Here is a 21,054-nt window from a genome sequence, read left to right as displayed (position 1 = left end):
ACAAAAACGTTAATATTTTTGCCTGCTCTCTCTTAGTTTAAGAGTTATAGGAATTTAAAGTCAATACATATAATAATACATTTCTCATATATTTGGAAAACAAACTGATCGTTATGGGTATCATTGAATAGTGCTTCACAATACCTTTAATATGATATATAATATGGTACATTTTATTAATTTTGTGAACCAAAAATTCATTTTTGAATTTATATGACAGTACTTCAGAAAATTTTGATATACAGAAAAGGTGATTTTAGCGAAGCCGGTGTTCGATACACCCTGTTGCGGGGGCAATTAGGCAGGCCTATTTCTACGCCTCTAGATACCCAAAAAAAAAATTTTGCGTGGCGGAACCTTAGATAACACGCGTCGGGATGAGGCTAAACATGCCTAAGGCCTCAAATCCCTCAATCATTTTTAAAAAGGGAGGGGCTAAACTACGATTGGAGCCACCACTCCATGCCCAAGTCCCAGTGGATTTTAGTATTTAATTTTTAAAAAAGGAAGGGGCTAAATTACGATTGGAGCCACCACTCCAAGCCCAAATCCCAGTGGATTTAACAAATTCATTTAAATGGGGAGGGGCATACGGCCAATGGAGACACTACCTCCTGCCCGAGTCCCAGTGTATGTATAAACTTTATTTGTTTTGTTAATAATGTTAGTAAAATTTGTTTTGATTGTTGGGGTTAGTAAGTTATTGTTAGTTCTGTTGATTTGTTTTTTTTGTACCTGAAAAGAAGAAAATAATATTAATAATAAAAGTCAAATAAACATTAGATATTGGATTGATACTATTTACCCTTAGTCAGTATTAATTTAAGACCTGAAATTAAAAAGAAAACAATATGAAAACAAATTAAATAATACTCACATGTGTCGGCCGTCTGACAATCAATGAATGCAATTATTAGTATATGCATGTATGTGTGTGTCAGAGTCATTGAATAACGTAAGAGTGGCAACGCGAACAAGTTGCGTAGAATTCTAAGAGTTGTATTTCATTCAGGAATGGGAATTTGCAATTGGCGGGAACATTTTAAAATAAGAAAATTAGTATTTGAATGAAACTTACTGAAATTCATGATAGCCTGGTATGATGGGTGGCAAATGTTTAGGAAAGTTTCACAAATAGGCCCACAAATAGAAATTTTGAATTGGCGGTTAAAATATCTGAATACCCGCGAAAATAAAATATTATGTTTGGATAAAATACATAAATAATAAATATAAATGTTGTGATCAAAAAAAAAAAACCACCAATCACAAGGGTGAATCATGTGAATGGAGGGAAAACATCTAGGTAATTTTGTTTATGTAGTTTTTTTTCAAATAAGTTTTGTTGGTGTAAGAGCAAATAGGCGCCAAGAAAACATATAAAATGTAGGGGAAAAACCGCGAAATAGTAAATAAAAAACGAGTATTTAAGCACTAACAGAACAGATTAGAGATTAATAGTAAACAAAGACTTAAAAGTGTGACACGTTATTTTTGTCAGTGATATCAGATTTCTATTTGGCGATAAGCAAGGAAAAGAAAGGACCTTTTTAAAAAGTGCAGGATTTAAATAAATATTTAAATCCTGATAAATAAATTAATTTTGTGAAAGTGAAATTTGTTATAAAAAAACGTAAGTTAGAGTGCAATAAATTTATGTGTATGATTATGACCAAATATTATAAGTAGTCTTATAATAAATATTTTATTTCCTACCCTAGCTGGCTATTTTCTTGGAGAGTCACATACAATTAAAAGGGCCTGGATGTATTTGGTCCCAAGCCACACTATAATAAATAGCCAGGTAACAACTTTCACTATCATTTGTTTAAATATTATAAAATTGTGCCAAGCATTATACGAATGAAAAAAGACGCCAGAAAAGATACTTATTCATCTCTTTAATCCGTAGTGCAGAAAAGTTAACATATTGGTAAATTTATAAATACAAACCAAATTAATTATAAATAAGAAACAGAAATTTTTAACAAATAATAAGTGAAAGAAAAGAAAATTTTATTAAAGAAATTAAGTTGCTTCATTGAAATAAGTAACGAAGATTACATTTGATTAAATAAATAGGAGATGATTCGAATATAAGAATTGTTAAATATAAAATTAAAAAAAAAAAAAAAAAATAATTACAAAAGAATAATAAATTAAAACAATATTAAGTAACAATAATTATTAAGATAAGTTAGTTTAAGTTGTGTGTTTGTGAATAATAATGTGTGAATTTCGAGAGTGTGTAGTTAGATGTATGTGTTTTGTTTAAGTACAGTATTCCCTAGAAATAGCCGAAAAAGAAAAATAATATAGTAAAAGAAAAAATACATATATATACATATCTTGTGGAAATTATAAAAATCCAAAGGTAAAAGAAAACAGAATTCTTAAAAAGAGCTTAAGCGAAAAAGAAAAAGATTATTGTTTTACACGCCTGTAGAGTGACAGGAAAAAGTTATAGCCTCAGGGAGCTCCTTTAGGTGATAAAATTCAAAAGTATTTACATTCTCGGTATTAGAGAAATAGTAGCTTGAGCCCTATAAAAGAAAAGAAAGAAATACGATTAATATGAGCATCTATATAAAAAATTAATAACAGCTATATATATTTTCTTTGTTTGTGATTTTTGAAATCATAGAAAAAGTAACGGCTAGTAAAAAGATAATAAAAAAAATAAGAATACGATAATTTAATCTATTAAGAAAATAAGTTCAATTTGTAGTAGCAATAGCCAAATTAGTATTAAGTATAAGTTATATTTTATATTTTGGTTTTCATTATTGTTAATTATAGTTCAATAAAAATATGTTTTGAATAATCTAAATTCATAACTTATCATGTTGGAATAATTTGTTGAAGGTTATGGCAGTGATGAACTGGTAAGTGGAAGAGTTCGGTCGTGTGGATATTGGGTCGTAGATTTAAATGCTCCGGAAGTTTCTACGACAAGGTTGGGAGGGCTGATATCGGGACAAACAGCAGTCTCGAGATTCGTGTGTGGTATCGTTGTGTTTTGTGTAGGTTTTGTAGAATGTACTTCTTTTTGTGTTATAGTTGACAACCTAACGACAGGGTTGGGACCTCCTGAGAGTCGGGAGCTAGTCGGAAAACTCGTTAGGCCCAAGCAGACCGTAACATAAATGGCGCCCAAATTAGAATGTAACAACTTGGAATACTTATCAAATCCATGAGATGGTATCACAAGCTGTATGAGAAACATGTAGTAACAGCAACACATGTAACAATATCCCACTAAAATGAAAAACAATAGCCCAATTAGAAATCCGAGATGCTAAATGTAAATTTTGTAGCCTCTGAAAAGTAAATGAAAACAGAGATGTATAAGAATATCATTTAGTGAGCGAATTTCTAAATAAATACTTACGAAAGAGATTGACAATATCTTGATAGCATTTTTTGGTGCTGTTGTTAAATGTATTGTAGCTGTTTCTAAGAAAAAGTGATTTTCAATAGTTTTTTCCAATATTTTAATGAAATATCGATGGGGATGTTTGGATATTAAATAGCCTCTCTTGTAATAATTATTCAAGGGGAATGTTGTATTTAACTTCATACAGTCCATCGTAATCTCGTTCAGTCATCTTATATTTGTAGAATGATGTACGATGTACCTTCGATGTTGACATTAAAATGTTTTTTTTTTTTGGTAGTTTGAATACGTACCACATAACGAATCAATCATTATATTTTTTGAAACCGCAGCGACCTCCACGTCCGTTCATCATTGCCAGACTACAAAAGAAAATATTGAAATCTATAATTAACAAAAGTAAACAACAATAGTATATAGTTTATTTATTAAAGTATTTGAATTATAAGTATTATATAAAATATTTTTATTTATTTATTTAGAATTTTTTTACGTCTTATTGTTTTAGTAATTATATTAGAGTCTTAGTTATTTACGTATTATAATTGTTTTAAAAGTTTTACATTATTATTTTTTTATTTTTTTATTATTATTTTTATATTTTATTATTATTTTATATTTTCATTTTTATTTTTTTTATTTTATTAGATTTTGTTTAATTTTTTTTTATATTATTTGATTCTATATTATATATTTTATCAATCTATTTATAATTTTCGTTTAATATTATTATTTCATATTATATTTTATATTCAATTTTATTAGTTTTTACCTAGTGCATCATAACTTTTCTGGTTTTTTATAACATTCCAAAATAACACATAGTGCATTGGTTTTCATATATATTTTTTTGAAACAATCAATTCCTTTTTGTATTCTCACCGAGAGATTATGAATATTGAAACCCGGTCGAAAACGCAAAATAGAAAAAGAAATAGACAGCCAATTTTCGACCTTAACAGATCTATACCCCACGCGTTGCCAAAAGTCAGAAAAAGAGATATTCCAAACAGCAAAATGTCGAATCCTGTAAATACGAATAAGAATCAATTTATAGATTTATCTAACACGATTACCGCTGGAACACATGTCACACCTTTAGATAATATTAGGTCTAGTGTAGCAGGAAATACGATTCCGGAGGAAAATATCGCTCCTGAAGTTAGAGAAATGGTGGCTGATGAGGCAATGATAGTACAAAGGTCACTAGAGGACAAAGTCAGGAAAATGGTACAAGAGGAAATGACAGACATTAGGAAAAGTTTAACTGAATTAACAAAGTCAGTAGTTGATCTTTCAAGAATAACATCACAAAATCAACAATCAATAATAACTCATCAAAATACATCCAATCCGGCGACGAGTGAAAATTCTTCCGAAGGAAATGGGAGATTAAATACTAGACTAGCATCTGAGAATAGTTCAGAGAATAATACTTTGAACGGTAGAAATTTGGCACTAAATTATCCAAGAATGCATGTGCCTGGTCCAAGTATGCAGAGTGTAGAACAAGTCCGCATACGAGTGGATAAATTGGGGGTAATCTTCGATGGTAACCCGGCTCATTTGAGCATTGATGACTTTGTGTTTCGTCTGGAACACCTGCAGGCTCATTACCAAATACCTTGGACAGAAGTTCTAAGAGATTTTCACCTTTTGGTCTCAGGAACTGCCAGAGAATGGTATTGGCTGTTCATTCGCACTCACGGAGTCATAGATTGGCCTGGCCTGAGGCATGCCCTGATGAGCCAATATCAAACCACACGTTCTAACTTTGAGATTATGAGAGACTTGGTAGAGCGTAAACAGCAAAACGGTGAGACGGTGGACAGTTATTTCCACGCAATTTGCCAAATTAGGTCACGACTGATTCAACCAATACCGGAATATGATTTAATTAAAATAATAAAAAGGAACATTAAAGAGAGCATAGGCAGAATAGTCTATCCAATTTCCGTATCTTCGGTGGAACAGTTGAGGGTGGAATGTAACGAGGCAGAGAGGAATTTTCCTAGGAGAGACGTACGAAGCATTCAAACCACATCTAGACCACTCAGATATGTGAATGAGATTGACTTTGATAACGAGGAGACAGAAATGGAAAACCAAATTGCAAGCTATGAAGAAGTTGCTGCTGTCAGTAACTATCCGCAACTTAGGAAGCCACAGTTATTGTGTTGGAATTGCAGACAACCGGGACATGTGTTCATGGAATGCACGGCAGTAGAGAGAACCTTATTTTGCTACAAATGTGGCAAACCGAATGTCATTACACCGAGATGTCCCAATTGTCAATCGGGAAACCAATCCCGGAGCTTGGGAGCGAAGGGAGACCCACGCTCATCGGAAAATGCCTCCCCACAAAAAAATTAGAAGCTAAAAACCCGATATTAGACTCCAATGCCTTAAATCAAAAAGAAAGATCAAATTGCTTGCCAATGATAAGACATTATTTGTCCATAGACTTAAGACAAAAACATTACGATGCAGTCAGAGCTCGAATATTTAGTTGTGAAGATTATACGAGAAAAGTTTCTAACCGAATTCGTAAGGTTCGGCAGAAGTTTGCAGAACGACGTAAGATGAGGCGACTAATGATTGAATCAGTTAATAGGGCAATAAAAGGGAATACAGATAGTAGGATTTTTGCAGAAGTGTCAATAGAAGGAAAAATAATGAAAGGTTTGTTAGATACTGGTGCCTCAGTTAGCATATTAGGAAAAGGATGCAGGGAACTTATCCATGAATTAGACCTTGATATATTGCCGATATTGTCCAATGTGAAAACTGCCAGTGGACAATATCATCGCATATTAGGAAAAATAAAAGTATCCATTAGGTACAAAGATCAGGAGAATAATATACTTCTGTATCTTTGCCCCGATTTGGAACAATCATTGTATTTAGGCATAGATTTTTGGAAGGTTTTCAAACTGGCACCAGATATAGTTGGAGTAGAGGAAATAGATGCAGATATGATAAGAAAAGATTTCGTGTCTAAGGACAATGAATATAAAATCAAACCACATGAGTTGAGCGTGGAGCAAAAGCTGACATTGGAAAAAGTGGTTCGTCAATTTGATACATATGAAGAAAAGGGGTTAGGAATGACAAAATTAGAGAAACACTCAATTAAATTAGTTGAAGGTGCTGAGCCGGTGAAGGATCGGTACTATCCTATTTCCCCGGCAGTTCAGGAGATTACATACCAAGAAATAGACAATATGCTGAAACTGAATGTTATAGAATTAAGCGACAGCCCGTGGTCTAATCGCACAACAGTGGTAAGAAAACCAGGGAAAAATCGGTTCTGCCTAGATGCCCGAAAGCTTAACAAGTTGACGGTGAAAGATGCTTACCCTCTTCAAAATATCGATGGGATTTTGAGCAGGATTGACGAAACTCATTTTATTAGTAGCGTCGATTTAAAGTATGCCTTCTGGCAAATAGAGTTAGATGAGAATAGTAAACAATACACAGCATTTACCGTAGCTGGCAGACCTCTCTACCAGTTCAGAGTAATGCCATTCGGCCTTTGCAATGCCGCTCAACGACTCTGCCGGTTAATGGATAAGGTCATTCCGAACAGCTTGAGGGATAATGTCTTCATATATCTCGATGACTTATTGGTTATTTCTAGTACCTTTGAAGAACATGTTGCTTTATTAACTGAAGTAGCTAAATGTCTCAGGGATGCTAATTTGACAATAGGTTTGAAGAAATCACACTTTTGTTTTCAGGAATTGAGATATTTAGGCTTTATCGTAGGAGGTGGATTACTTAAAACTGATCCTGACAAAGTGCAAGCAATACGCGATATAAAGTTGCCTAGGACGGTTAGGGAAGTGAGAAGTTTTCTCGGTACTGCAGGGTGGTATAGGCGATTTATTAGAGATTTTGCCACAATATCTGCGCCCCTAACGGATACTCTGAAAAAATGTAAAAAGTTTCACATGACACCTGAAGCAATTGAGGCTTTCGAGAGATTGAAAAAAGCATTAACATCGGCCCCCGTACTTCGACATGCTGATTTTACTAAACATTTCTACATTCAATGTGACGCATCAGATTATGGAATTGGAGCTGTGTTATATCAATTAAATAACAACAATGAAGAACATCCAATAGCTTTTTATTCTCAAAAGCTAAATCCTTGCCAGAAAAATTATACTGTCACCGAGAAAGAATGTTTGGCGGCAGTAATGGCTGTGAAAAAGTTCAGACCCTATGTCGAAATGATGCCATTTTCGATCATAACGGATCACGCAAGTCTCAAATGGTTAATGACCCTCAAAGATTTGAGTGGAAGACTTGCCAGATGGTCTTTACAACTACAAGCTTTCGACTTCAATATTGAACATAGAAAAGGTTCAGAAAATATTGTAGCTGACATGCTTTCTCGTCTGCCACAACAACATGATTTGGAAGAAGTTCAAACAGAAGATCTATTGGATTTCGAAACTACAGAATTTGAATCCGAAGAATATACAGATTTAATAGATCAAATTACTCAAAATAAACATAAGCTACCGGATCTAAAAGTAGTAGATGGAAAAATCTTTAAACGAACTAGTTGTGATCAAAATGTGGAAGAACAGTACCAATGGAAGTTATGGATACCCCCAAACCTAACACATACAATAATTGAAAAAGCCCACACAACAAATGTTTCAGCTCATGGTGGAACGGCGAAAACAATGGAAAAAGTCAAGAGATACTTTTATTGGCCTAAAATGACTATTCAAATCAAAGAGTTTGTAAAAAATTGTCAAGTGTGCAAAGAGACCAAACCATCAAATATAAACTTAATGCCAGAAATAGGTAAAGAAGTAGTTACCGAAAGGCCTTTTCAGAAATTGTATATTGATTTCTTAGGAAAGTATCCGAGATCCAAAAGTGGCAATAGTTATATATTTATTGTCATGGATCATTTCTCAAAATTCATTTTCTTAAAGGCCATGAGGGAAGCTACCACTACTAACGTCATCAAATTTTTGACACAAGAAATTTTTTATAAGTTTGGCGTGCCCGAAATTATTCATAGCGACAATGGCTCACAATTTGTGGCCAAAGGTTTTCAAGATTTGTTAAACACTTTTGGGATAAGACATATGAAAACGGCAGTTTATTCTCCCCAGTCAAACGCGTCTGAGAGAGTGAATCAGTCAGTTTTAGCAGCAATTAGGGCTTACTTAAATGAAGACCATAGGGACTGGGACTTATATTTATCGGAAATTGAGTGCGCTCTGAGAAATTCAGTTCATTCGGCCACTGGTTTTACACCATTTTTCGCGTTATTCGGTTTCCATATGTTCTCAAATGGTTCTGATTATAGACTTGCTCGAAAATTGATGTCTCTTTCAGATCACGAGATTGCGAATATGGCAAATAATGAAAGACTTGAACTTATCAGGGAAAAGATTAGAGAAAACATGCATGTTGCTTATGAGAAGAGTGCAGCCAGGTATAATAAGAGAGCAAGACATGTAAAGCTGGTACCCGGTCAAGAGGTCTTTAGAAGAAATACTATTCTTAGCGACTTTAGTAAGAATAGAAATGCTAAGTTTTGTAGGAAATTCCTAAAATGCCGTATAGTTAAGCCAATTGGAAATAACATGTATGAGCTCGAAGATTTACAAGGGAAATCTATAGGCATATATCATGTAAAAGACATTAAAATGTAAAAAAGTAAACAGTAAAGTTTTTGTAATCTGTGATAAGATCTATACCAAGTGCAATATTAGGATAATCAACACAAAAAATTTATACAATTTATTATTTTTAGCCTTTATTTTATGTAATGTGTTGTCTTAATATTCCATTTTGTACCTGATATATTTATAGATTTAGAAACTAACTGTGATAACAAGAATATGTGCAATATTAGGATAAGTGACAAATTTTTTTTAATAACATGACAATATGTATGAAATGCAATCTTAAAATGTTCGTATTGTCCTAACATTTCACAATATTCTTAACATTTAATGAACCTACATTGGCGTAAAAAACTCTCTTTCATAAGATTCTATTATGTTTCCTCTAACGTCAATTCTTCTTAGATTAATTATTAATGACATAGGTGATCAAATAGAAGATATTACTTACTTGATTCATTCATAAGGCTGACCTCGTATATGCCCGTAACTTTCCAATTAATCCATTGTTTTGTTACCTGAAAAAAAAGATCAAATTTCACAAAGTAAAATTATTATATATTAAATGTAGGAGAATACTTCCCGTAATATGTTGTAGACATCTTCAAATAACATCTTTAGTCTGGTCACATATTGAAAACAATCTGTAAAAGAAGAGAATTAATAATGATTTTGAATAGTAATCGATTGTAATGAAAATAACCTAAATAATAGGAAAGTAATCTATAAAAAGTTAGGATATTCTAGCTAGATATGACATTTCTTTATATAACTATACATATATAGCGAAAATAACTAGTTACGGTGTATGATCTGATACCACCCATTTGCAATTAATTACATTGGCAACAAAATAACTCACACAAAGTTTTGCGAATGTTCTGCAAATGTCCAAAATGACTATATATGCTGTATACTAATCCACGAATACAATTCAGCACATTTTCAGCCAACTGTGTGCCAAGTTTTACGACTTTTTCTATTACAGTTCAGCAAATAGGTATATGATATTATATAAATATAATTTGCATGTGGGGTTCCACATCCACCAATAATAACCCACACATTTTCAGACAAATTACGTAAGATTATATATTTGGACATAACTATTTACTATATGTCAAGTCCACTTGAAATTTCGAACTAAAAAGTAGCACAATTTTCCGTACGGATATAGAAGAATATGCAGTAGAAGTTTCAAGAATATTGGATCAGTGAATTAGGCTCAACAAACAGGCAAAAGGCATAAACGAACAATCAAAATAACAGATATACATTAATATTTATATCTAGAGTAGAAACTAACCTTGAATTGTAGCCCGGCTAAATCCTGGATGAGACTCTGGTCAGGGTGTGGGAGTTCCCCACGTAGGTTGTCATACCCGCACACCGTCCCCTCTGACGATCGCCAGCGAGCCCGGAGTTTTGTTGCGGGGGCAATTAGGCAGGCCTATTTCTACGCCTCTAGATACCCAAAAAAAAAATTTTGCGTGGCGGAACCTTAGATAACACGCGTCGGGATGAGGCTAAACATGCCTAAGGCCTCAAATCCCTCAATCATTTTTAAAAAGGGAGGGGCTAAACTACGATTGGAGCCACCACTCCATGCCCAAGTCCCAGTGGATTTTAGTATTTAATTTTTAAAAAAGGAAGGGGCTAAATTACGATTGGAGCCACCACTCCAAGCCCAAATCCCAGTGGATTTAACAAATTCATTTAAATGGGGAGGGGCATACGGCCAATGGAGACACTACCTCCTGCCCGAGTCCCAGTGTATGTATAAACTTTATTTGTTTTGTTAATAATGTTAGTAAAATTTGTTTTGATTGTTGGGGTTAGTAAGTTATTGTTAGTTCTGTTGATTTGTTTTTTTTGTACCTGAAAAGAAGAAAATAATATTAATAATAAAAGTCAAATAAACATTAGATATTGGATTGATACTATTTACCCTTAGTCAGTATTAATTTAAGACCTGAAATTAAAAAGAAAACAATATGAAAACAAATTAAATAATACTCACATGTGTCGGCCGTCTGACAATCAATGAATGCAATTATTAGTATATGCATGTATGTGTGTGTCAGAGTCATTGAATAACGTAAGAGTGGCAACGCGAACAAGTTGCGTAGAATTCTAAGAGTTGTATTTCATTCAGGAATGGGAATTTGCAATTGGCGGGAACATTTTAAAATAAGAAAATTAGTATTTGAATGAAACTTACTGAAATTCATGATAGCCTGGTATGATGGGTGGCAAATGTTTAGGAAAGTTTCACAAATAGGCCCACAAATAGAAATTTTGAATTGGCGGTTAAAATATCTGAATACCCGCGAAAATAAAATATTATGTTTGGATAAAATACATAAATAATAAATATAAATGTTGTGATCAAAAAAAAAAAACCACCAATCACAAGGGTGAATCATGTGAATGGAGGGAAAACATCTAGGTAATTTTGTTTATGTAGTTTTTTTTCAAATAAGTTTTGTTGGTGTAAGAGCAAATAGGCGCCAAGAAAACATATAAAATGTAGGGGAAAAACCGCGAAATAGTAAATAAAAAACGAGTATTTAAGCACTAACAGAACAGATTAGAGATTAATAGTAAACAAAGACTTAAAAGTGTGACACGTTATTTTTGTCAGTGATATCAGATTTCTATTTGGCGATAAGCAAGGAAAAGAAAGGACCTTTTTAAAAAGTGCAGGATTTAAATAAATATTTAAATCCTGATAAATAAATTAATTTTGTGAAAGTGAAATTTGTTATAAAAAAACGTAAGTTAGAGTGCAATAAATTTATGTGTATGATTATGACCAAATATTATAAGTAGTCTTATAATAAATATTTTATTTCCTACCCTAGCTGGCTATTTTCTTGGAGAGTCACATACAATTAAAAGGGCCTGGATGTATTTGGTCCCAAGCCACACTATAATAAATAGCCAGGTAACAACTTTCACTATCATTTGTTTAAATATTATAAAATTGTGCCAAGCATTATACGAATGAAAAAAGACGCCAGAAAAGATACTTATTCATCTCTTTAATCCGTAGTGCAGAAAAGTTAACATATTGGTAAATTTATAAATACAAACCAAATTAATTATAAATAAGAAACAGAAATTTTTAACAAATAATAAGTGAAAGAAAAGAAAATTTTATTAAAGAAATTAAGTTGCTTCATTGAAATAAGTAACGAAGATTACATTTGATTAAATAAATAGGAGATGATTCGAATATAAGAATTGTTAAATATAAAATTAAAAAAAAAAAAAAAAAATAATTACAAAAGAATAATAAATTAAAACAATATTAAGTAACAATAATTATTAAGATAAGTTAGTTTAAGTTGTGTGTTTGTGAATAATAATGTGTGAATTTCGAGAGTGTGTAGTTAGATGTATGTGTTTTGTTTAAGTACAGTATTCCCTAGAAATAGCCGAAAAAGAAAAATAATATAGTAAAAGAAAAAATACATATATATACATATCTTGTGGAAATTATAAAAATCCAAAGGTAAAAGAAAACAGAATTCTTAAAAAGAGCTTAAGCGAAAAAGAAAAAGATTATTGTTTTACACGCCTGTAGAGTGACAGGAAAAAGTTATAGCCTCAGGGAGCTCCTTTAGGTGATAAAATTCAAAAGTATTTACATTCTCGGTATTAGAGAAATAGTAGCTTGAGCCCTATAAAAGAAAAGAAAGAAATACGATTAATATGAGCATCTATATAAAAAATTAATAACAGCTATATATATTTTCTTTGTTTGTGATTTTTGAAATCATAGAAAAAGTAACGGCTAGTAAAAAGATAATAAAAAAAATAAGAATACGATAATTTAATCTATTAATAAAATAAGTTCAATTTGTAGTAGCAATAGCCAAATTAGTATTAAGTATAAGTTATATTTTATATTTTGGTTTTCATTATTGTTAATTATAGTTCAATAAAAATATGTTTTGAATAATCTAAATTCATAACTTATCATGTTGGAATAATTTGTTGAAGGTTATGGCAGTGATGAACTGGTAAGTGGAAGAGTTCGGTCGTGTGGATATTGGGTCGTAGATTTAAATGCTCCGGAAGTTTCTACGACAAGGTTGGGAGGGCTGATATCGGGACAAACAGCAGTCTCGAGATTCGTGTGTGGTATCGTTGTGTTTTGTGTAGGTTTTGTAGAATGTACTTCTTTTTGTGTTATAGTTGACAACCTAACGACAGGGTTGGGACCTCCTGAGAGTCGGGAGCTAGTCGGAAAACTCGTTAGGCCCAAGCAGACCGTAACAACCCCAGAGTTAAAATTCACTTCACCCGGCCAAAGACCGACAATACAGAATATGTGAATATTAACAGAAAAAAAATTATGAAAATATAAACTGTTACGGAGATCTATATTTGTTCCAAAAATTTAAAAATTGAAATTCCAAAGATTTTATTAAATTACTAAAGAACTTTAATCAAAAAAAGGCGGATATTTTTAAGACTTTAGCAGAAACAAAATTCGGCGGTAGCAGCGGCTTTTAAAATTATCGACGGCTCAGCTCAGCCTGCTTACAGCCGTTGGACGCAGGTCTCTGGCTTAGTGTTGTAAAATGTCGGTACTTTTGACTACTCAATAATTTTTTTGGGTACTCGACACTACTCAATACTTTTTAAATCTGAATTTAACATTTAGAAATTCCTACTTCAAAAACGAAGTTGCATTTTTCACCTACAATATTGATGTTTTTCCTTATTGATTTAAGAAATACAACTCCGAAAGTATCGAGTAGTTGCTTTTAGGTACTGAGTGCCGGAAAAAATAGACAGTGTTGAGTACTGAGTACCCAAATACTCAATACTTTTACACCACTACTCTGGCTTGTGGTAGCGCTAAAATATTCGCAAATTTATTAAATTTTAAATATGAGTGATGAGATTATTTTAACAAAAATTGCTAAATTAGCAGATGAACAACAAATAACTTGTGATAATAACACTACAGCATTCCAGTTTAATCATAAGAAATGGATTCTTTTAGACAACTTCAAGGATGACGCAAATAATATATTCCAGCTTATAAGACAATGTAAATACATAATTTAAATATTTAAGTTTATGCAAATATGTAATAATCCTGAATTTTATTTCTAGGTGAATTACACACACCAAAAGATTTTGCATTTGTTTCTGCAGATGAAGAACAGCATCTTGTAATTGTCTACAGGAATTATGCCCGTTTAAGAAAAAATGATTTTAATGACAATTTAACTAATCACCTTTTTGCTACGGTGTACCCAAATTTCAAAAAATCATCTTCCTCGGAATCTAAAAATAAGGTATTGAAGACCTATGTGACCACTAGACTTTTTGAAGCCTTACGGCTTAAACATAATGAGAATATTCCGGATATAACAAATGATATGCAGCATAAATTATCACTGCCACCTAAGTTCTTGCCCAGTCTATGTGAATATCAGAAAAAAAGTGTTTTATGGCTGCTAAAAAGAGAACGACATCAAAAACCATTTCCAGCTTTTTTTGAAAAGCTTACAGCCAAAGATAACGAGACAATCGTATATAAACATTTATACTCCCGATTTATACAGGCAGAGACCCCAGAAGAATTAGTATTACCACCCGGTGGCATTTTAGCTGATGAAATGGGTTTAGGTAAAACTGTTGAAATGCTGGCATTGATTTTATTAAATCCTTGCCACGAAGTAAATTTAAACCCGAGAATGGAAACATTCCTTTCAATCGTAATATCAAAACGCAGATGTGTTGAGTATAAATTATTTTGTATTTGCAATTCCAATTCAAAGATAAATATTGTACAATGTAGCAAATGCAACCTTTGGCAACATCAAAAGTGTGTCAATTTCTATGATTCAGAAGCAGACAATGATGAGGTCAATTCACCATACTTGTGTCCTAGCTGCTGGCAGCACGTAATACAGGAGTATGGTTTGTTGAAGACTAAAGCAACTTTTATAGTTTCACCCAATACCATTAAATTACAATGGCTTTCGGAAATAAAACGTCATGTACAGCCATCATTACGTGTTCTTATATATGAGGGTGTTTTATCAGGAAAATGGATAAGTCCTCGTCAGTTAGGTGAATACGATATAGTTTTAACGGATTATAATGTATTACGGGCAGAAATTTATTACACTCAAGATAATGTTAGTGAACGTACAACGCGTAATAAACCACGTTCTATGAGGGCAAGTACGCCCATACTAATGTTGGACTGGTGGAGAGTACTACTAGATGAAGCTCAAATGGTTGAATCAAAAACCTCAAGAGTTGCTTCACTAGTTCGTATGATACCAGGTATGGTTTTATGTTATTAGACTACACTATATTCTAATAATTATATTTTAATAATACACTTTAGCTATTAATCGTTGGGCAGTCACTGGCACTCCCATACAGCATTCGCTCAATGATTTACAACCTTTACTACAGTTTATTGGCTTTGAAGCCGCCAGTGAAAATTTCATCTGGCATCAGTTAGTCAACGATTTCGTGCTGCAGCAGCAGACAGATCTTGAGAATAGCAATACAAATGCGTCCTGTCCTGCATTGATAGACATTTTACAAAAATGCATGTGGCGCACATGTAAGACGCAAATAGCATCAGAATTGGAAATACCACCACAACGAGAGGTTGTACATAGCATACAATTCGATAACCTGGAAAAACTGTTTTATAACGAACAACATGAGGAATGTCGTAGTAAATTTTTGGAAAATGTCCTGAAGTATAGTAAGATAATGTCAACGATATCTCCACAAGTTATGAATATGGTAAGAGGAGCTGCATTGCATTTGCAATTAAAAGTAAAACATAATTTTAATTTGTTTATATGTAGATTTTACAGCCCTTTTTAAAAATTCGTCAATCGTGCACCATGCCTATGGTGTTGGCAACTTCTAACGCAAACAACAATTTCAATTCGCATCAACAAAAACAGTTTTTGCAGCCACAAGAGTTGCACGATTATTTAAAGTCTGCAAATGAACTTTCTTGCAAATCGGAACTGCGTGCAGTGGCATCATCTCACAATGGTAAGTTCACATTTTAATTGTAATTTCTACATTTTTCATTTGCGACGTTATAGACAGCGGAGTCGATATAGTCATGTCCGGCTGGCCGTCTGTATGATTAAATAAACTTTCGGAAGTCCCAAATCACTTACATATGTGACCAATATATCCGCTATAAATCGGCCCACAAATGGCTGAGATATAAGGACAAAACTTAGACAACCACGATTTTTGGCCTATTTTTGATTATTAAGTAACAATATGGATATCTAATGATAGATATTTCAAAGGCATTTGCAACGACACATATAAGGTCAAAATAGGGAAAAATATTTTCTAACCCGCATTTTTTTCTACCAAACTATTTTTGGTCATACATTACATACATACATTACATTACATACATACATGATACTTTTACAAAAAAAAAAAAAAATCCATAATTACAGGTTTGGCTGCTCTATATTTTTTGCAAAAAAAATACGATGAGGCTATCAAAAACTATGAAGCGGTATTAAAGTTGTCTAAAGATTACACTGACATGAATATAGTGTAAGATTTAAAAAATTCTTTATAAATACAATATTCCTAATACTTATTACGAAATTTGATCCATATAGTGTTGATAGCTTGCTGCAAATTCATGCTCTACACAATACAATGCAAATTAAAATTGTACAATCCGAGATGTCTACAATAAATTTAGAAAATTATGAAAATCAATACAACCAATTAGAATGGAAGTATTTAAGTACATATGCTAGCAACTTAGCAACGGTTAAGAATGCCTATGAAGCTACACTTGAGAAGTTGAACACGGAGATAACAGAAAGTTTCATTATCACTATGGCAGAGGGCCTTGAAGTTCTCTCAGCCAATGATGAATTAATACTGATGCAAAAAATACATGATGATTGTACGCCTAGATTTGGATCGACTAATGCAAAACTAGCTGAACTTCAGTCTACACGTACACTGTTGTACGTTGTACAATTGTGGTTCAATAAAGTGAAAAGCATTTCAAAAACACTACAAACTGACATTCAGGATCTTAAATACTTTAGTGAGAATGTACGTTCACGTAATCAAGTAAGTCCGGCCATCTGGAGAAAAATAATGCATTTGGTGAATTCTGTTTATGATTGTCATTTAAGTGAAATAAGAGTAAGTTAGCAGGAAAACTATATCCTTAGTAATTTAATTAATAATTGTTGAAATTGAATCTTCATTTAGGAAGTACAGAAATCTAAAAAAGATATTGAAAAACAAAAAAAGTCACAAAAGAAAGACAAAACACTGTGCAAAATGTGCTGCATACGAGATGCTGTAAATACTTTTGAATGTCTTTTATTTGATAAAGTCATTGATAAGAATACACATGATACTGAAGGCATGGAAATTCCATCCTTTGAAATGTATCTGTGTAAATGTAAGTTTAATTTATTTTAACAATCAAACTTAAGCTAAGTTATTTTTTGTTTTTGCTTTTCGTAATTACAGTAACATTTCATTTTATTAAAAACAAACATCGTCGTTTAAATTCTATTATGGAAAAGAATTGGTTGTATTTGGAAAATCTTCAGTTGGTTTGTAAACGTTTAATAAAATTTTGGATCGAAATGGAATATACGATTAAGGCTTATGATGAACTGAATATGTGCAAAATGCGCATCACTTTAACCGACGAAGCCGATGATAAATCTATTTTTAAGATAATGGAAAATGAAATAGATGGACGGATTGCGGAACAACAAAATGAACTAATGAGTGCTCAAAGGCAATTTATTGTAAAGTTGGCTAGGCTAAGATATATAAAGCATTTAGAAGGCAATGATGATCCAGGGCCCTGTCCCATATGCCACCTAACCGAGAATGATAGAGTAAGAGATTATATTTATGTATACCGTTAGCTCAGTGTGCAAACGTACTAAGTCCAGATTTTATGAAAATTTACAATTTAATGCAAAACATTAGAAAAATAAGTTTTTTCTCCTTGTTATAATAGACTGGTATGCAAAAGTGCTAAGTCCATTTTGTGGTATGCAAACAGCTAAATTTTATTCATTTAACTTATCTTTTACGCGCAACTGTAGTGACAATAAAGACTTTAAATGAATTGCTTTAACAGTTTAACGTTCGGGAAAGTATATCGCAATATCGAAAAGATTTAAATTTGTAAAAATGTACTTAGCACGTTTGCAGACTAAGCTAACGATATAATTCATAAAAAAAGCAAGGTATATGTATGAATGTATTTAATTATGTGTGTGAATATATTTTTAGTATGCTGTTCTGGAATGCGGTCATCATATATGTTTTCCTTGTTTGAAATCGATACGTTCATATGTTAAAGGGTCCCATTTTAAATGTTCCATATGTCGTAATTTACAACAAAATCAAAAGTAAATAATTTTCAAAATACTAATAGTTATAGGAATAGTTCACAAATTTGAATAGTTTTTCGAATTCTTCATAGAAATTGTCAAAAGTTAATCATAAATTACTTAAGTATTTATTATTTGTAATAAAATAGTTCTAAAATTTTTTTTAATTGTAACATTGAGACACATGACATAATTGTCAAAAACCTAACTCTTGCAACAACAAATTAAATTTTAGTATATTTATTTTGTTGTTGTATGAGACATATGAGTTGTTGTTTTTTTTTTTTTTGTTTCACAAAACGAAGTGTCTCGTCTCTATGTATAATTCTCAATGAATTGTAGTCTAACCAATTTAGGACCTAAGGGATCAAAAGTTAATTAAATATTTTGGTTTAATTGTTTCTAGCAGTAGCACGTATAAAATGTCATTATAAAATAAAAATAATTTTCCTCCTGGTACTTTAGACAATTTGTATTAAGGTTGTCGAAATCATTTTGTGGATATGTGTAGTAATCAGAGTTTCGAATTAATTAATTATATTTTAGCTTAATTCAAAATTATAATTCCATAAAACCATTCCGGATAAAACAAATTCGTTGGCTTATTTTATTTATTTGAATAGAATTCATTAATTGTTGAATTAATTCATAATAAAATTCACTTTACCTTTGAATGATTAAATTTTTGTTAATTTAAATCTAATACAAATTGAATTAAAATATTTTTCTTAATTTAATTTGTTTTTCATCATGAATTGAAAAAAATTGTATAAAGCATTTTTTTATTGAATTGATGAAAAATTTAATCAAGCAATCAATTTTATTAAGCTATTTTGTAATGGATATGAATTGAAGAAAACTTGAATCATTCAATAAGGAATTAATTTTATAAATTACATATTCAATACGTTTGAAGTACTATGGAATTAATCCAATGAATTAATTCGTAATGGCTTAATTTGATTTTGAAAATTGATTTAAGATAAATATTAACTCTTTCGAAATTTTGGTAGTAAGTAATAATAGTTTTTTTTTAAAAAATTTTTAGTTTGAGTTGGTTATATTGAAAAATGCATTTCTTCTAAATATTTTGTCTTTGTTTTTCCTTTAGAATATATTACGTAAGTCGTGCAAAAAATAAATACGCAGATATGGAAAAAATAAAAGGTAACTATTCTTCGAAAATCACATATATGGTGGGTCTAATTTTGAAATTGCAAAGTCATCAAATCGAAGAATTTGAACAACCTCAATCTACAATTGAAACGAATGCCGAAGAGAATAATGTTAAAATATTAATATTTTCGCAATGGGAACCAATAATACAAGCAATTGCGTTAGCACTCAAAGCAAATTCTATAACATATCGATCGCAATGTACACCAAAAACCATCGAAGAATTTAAGGTATGTATGTTGTATTTTCAATGATACTTAAGAAATGTAAAAACTTTGTTTTCAGAACCCAAATCTTGGTATTACATGCCTACTGATGCCATTCGTAAGAGGTTCGAAAGGTTTAAATTTAGTAGAAGCCACTCATGTTTTTCTAGTGGAACCAATTCTCAATCCTGCCGAAGAATTACAGGCTATAGGACGAGTTCATCGTTTTGGACAACATAGGTAAATTCGAAACAAATTTGCATAAATTCGCAGATATGTAGAATTAATTCAATAGCTAAATTCCTTAGTACGTTAGAATTAATTCCTTATTGAATCATTTAAGTTTTTTTTAATTCAAATGCATTACAAAATTGCTTAATAAAAATTACTAAACGATTCAATTTGTCTTCGGGCCAGATTCAGAAACACGAAAGGAAAACAATTTTAAAATATTTGTATGAAAATCACTCAGTTTTGAAATAATTTTTGTGTGTTTTTCATACAACTATTTGAAAATTGTTTTCCTTTACTGGTTCTTAAATTCAGATCTTATGGAATGAATTATTTAATTAAATAATTCTAATCTCTGTTTCAGACAAACTACCGTGCATCGTTTTATTGTAAGTGAATCAATCGAGGAAAATATTTACAATTTCATTAATTCATCTTCGTCAACCTCGAGTGACATGACGGGTCCACAACGTAGGTGGAAATTTGACAATATATCTTTAAATGATTTTGAAAATTTATTTTCTTTCCAAACTGATGAAAGCGAATAAATAAAGATGTAAAGTATGTGTATCTAGTTTACATACATATACATTGTCCATTAGAACAAATTTCTATAGGAATAGCACTCATAATCGAATGCGAATTGATGAGCTGAATACGGAAAAAACAGAATAAAATTGTTAATGGTTTTCAGTTCCTGAATTTTTTTAGTTTTCGAATTTTTCGTTCGTAAACATTTCGTAGTTATATATTTATTAAAAGTATTAAAAACAAATTTCGAGTATTATAGAATAATCATTGGTTATTTTTTTGCATTAAACTAATTTTAATTTATTTTTTATTTATAAAGATTTAGTAGTCTAGCCTCTTGGCCATATAATCGGTTATAATTATTTTTTGTAATGTACGTGTATGTGCAACTATTTATTTTTTCCTTTGGTAGGGAACGTTTTTTTCCTGATGTTTCC

General features: G+C 31.6%; 1 protein-coding gene across 1 annotated transcript; it reads left to right on the top strand.

The window, feature by feature from the left end:
- Positions 1 to 13,919: 13,919 nt before the first annotated feature.
- Positions 13,920 to 20,732, top strand: LOC135958830 (E3 ubiquitin-protein ligase SHPRH). Its single transcript, XM_065509743.1, has 12 exons — positions 13,920 to 14,122; positions 14,188 to 15,372; positions 15,437 to 15,849; positions 15,915 to 16,110; positions 16,539 to 16,641; positions 16,710 to 17,253; positions 17,323 to 17,518; positions 17,590 to 17,969; positions 18,373 to 18,491; positions 19,585 to 19,879; positions 19,935 to 20,095; positions 20,451 to 20,732. Exons 1-12 carry the CDS (start codon positions 13,960 to 13,962, stop codon positions 20,632 to 20,634), a joined length of 3,939 nt encoding a protein of 1,312 aa, XP_065365815.1. The 5' UTR covers positions 13,920 to 13,959; the 3' UTR covers positions 20,635 to 20,732.
- The last annotated feature ends 322 nt before the right edge of the window (positions 20,733 to 21,054 follow it).

The sequence above is a fragment of the Calliphora vicina genome, chromosome 4 (genome assembly GCF_958450345.1).
Source record: "Calliphora vicina chromosome 4, idCalVici1.1, whole genome shotgun sequence".
NCBI classification, from domain to species: Eukaryota; Metazoa; Arthropoda; class Insecta; order Diptera; family Calliphoridae; genus Calliphora; species Calliphora vicina.
This window is presented reverse-complemented; position numbering and strand designations above follow the sequence as displayed.

Bases quoted from the DNA above. Each gene is read 5' to 3' on its own strand.
- LOC135958830 (XM_065509743.1), top strand. From the start codon at position 13,960: ATGAGTGATGAGATTATTTTAACAAAAATTGCTAAATTAGCAGATGAA. The intron at 15,850-15,914 runs GTAAGAGGAGCT...GTTTATATGTAG, and splicing joins CTCCACAAGTTATGAATATG to ATTTTACAGCCCTTTTTAAA. The intron at 19,880-19,934 runs GTATGTATGTTG...CTTTGTTTTCAG, and splicing joins AAACCATCGAAGAATTTAAG to AACCCAAATCTTGGTATTAC.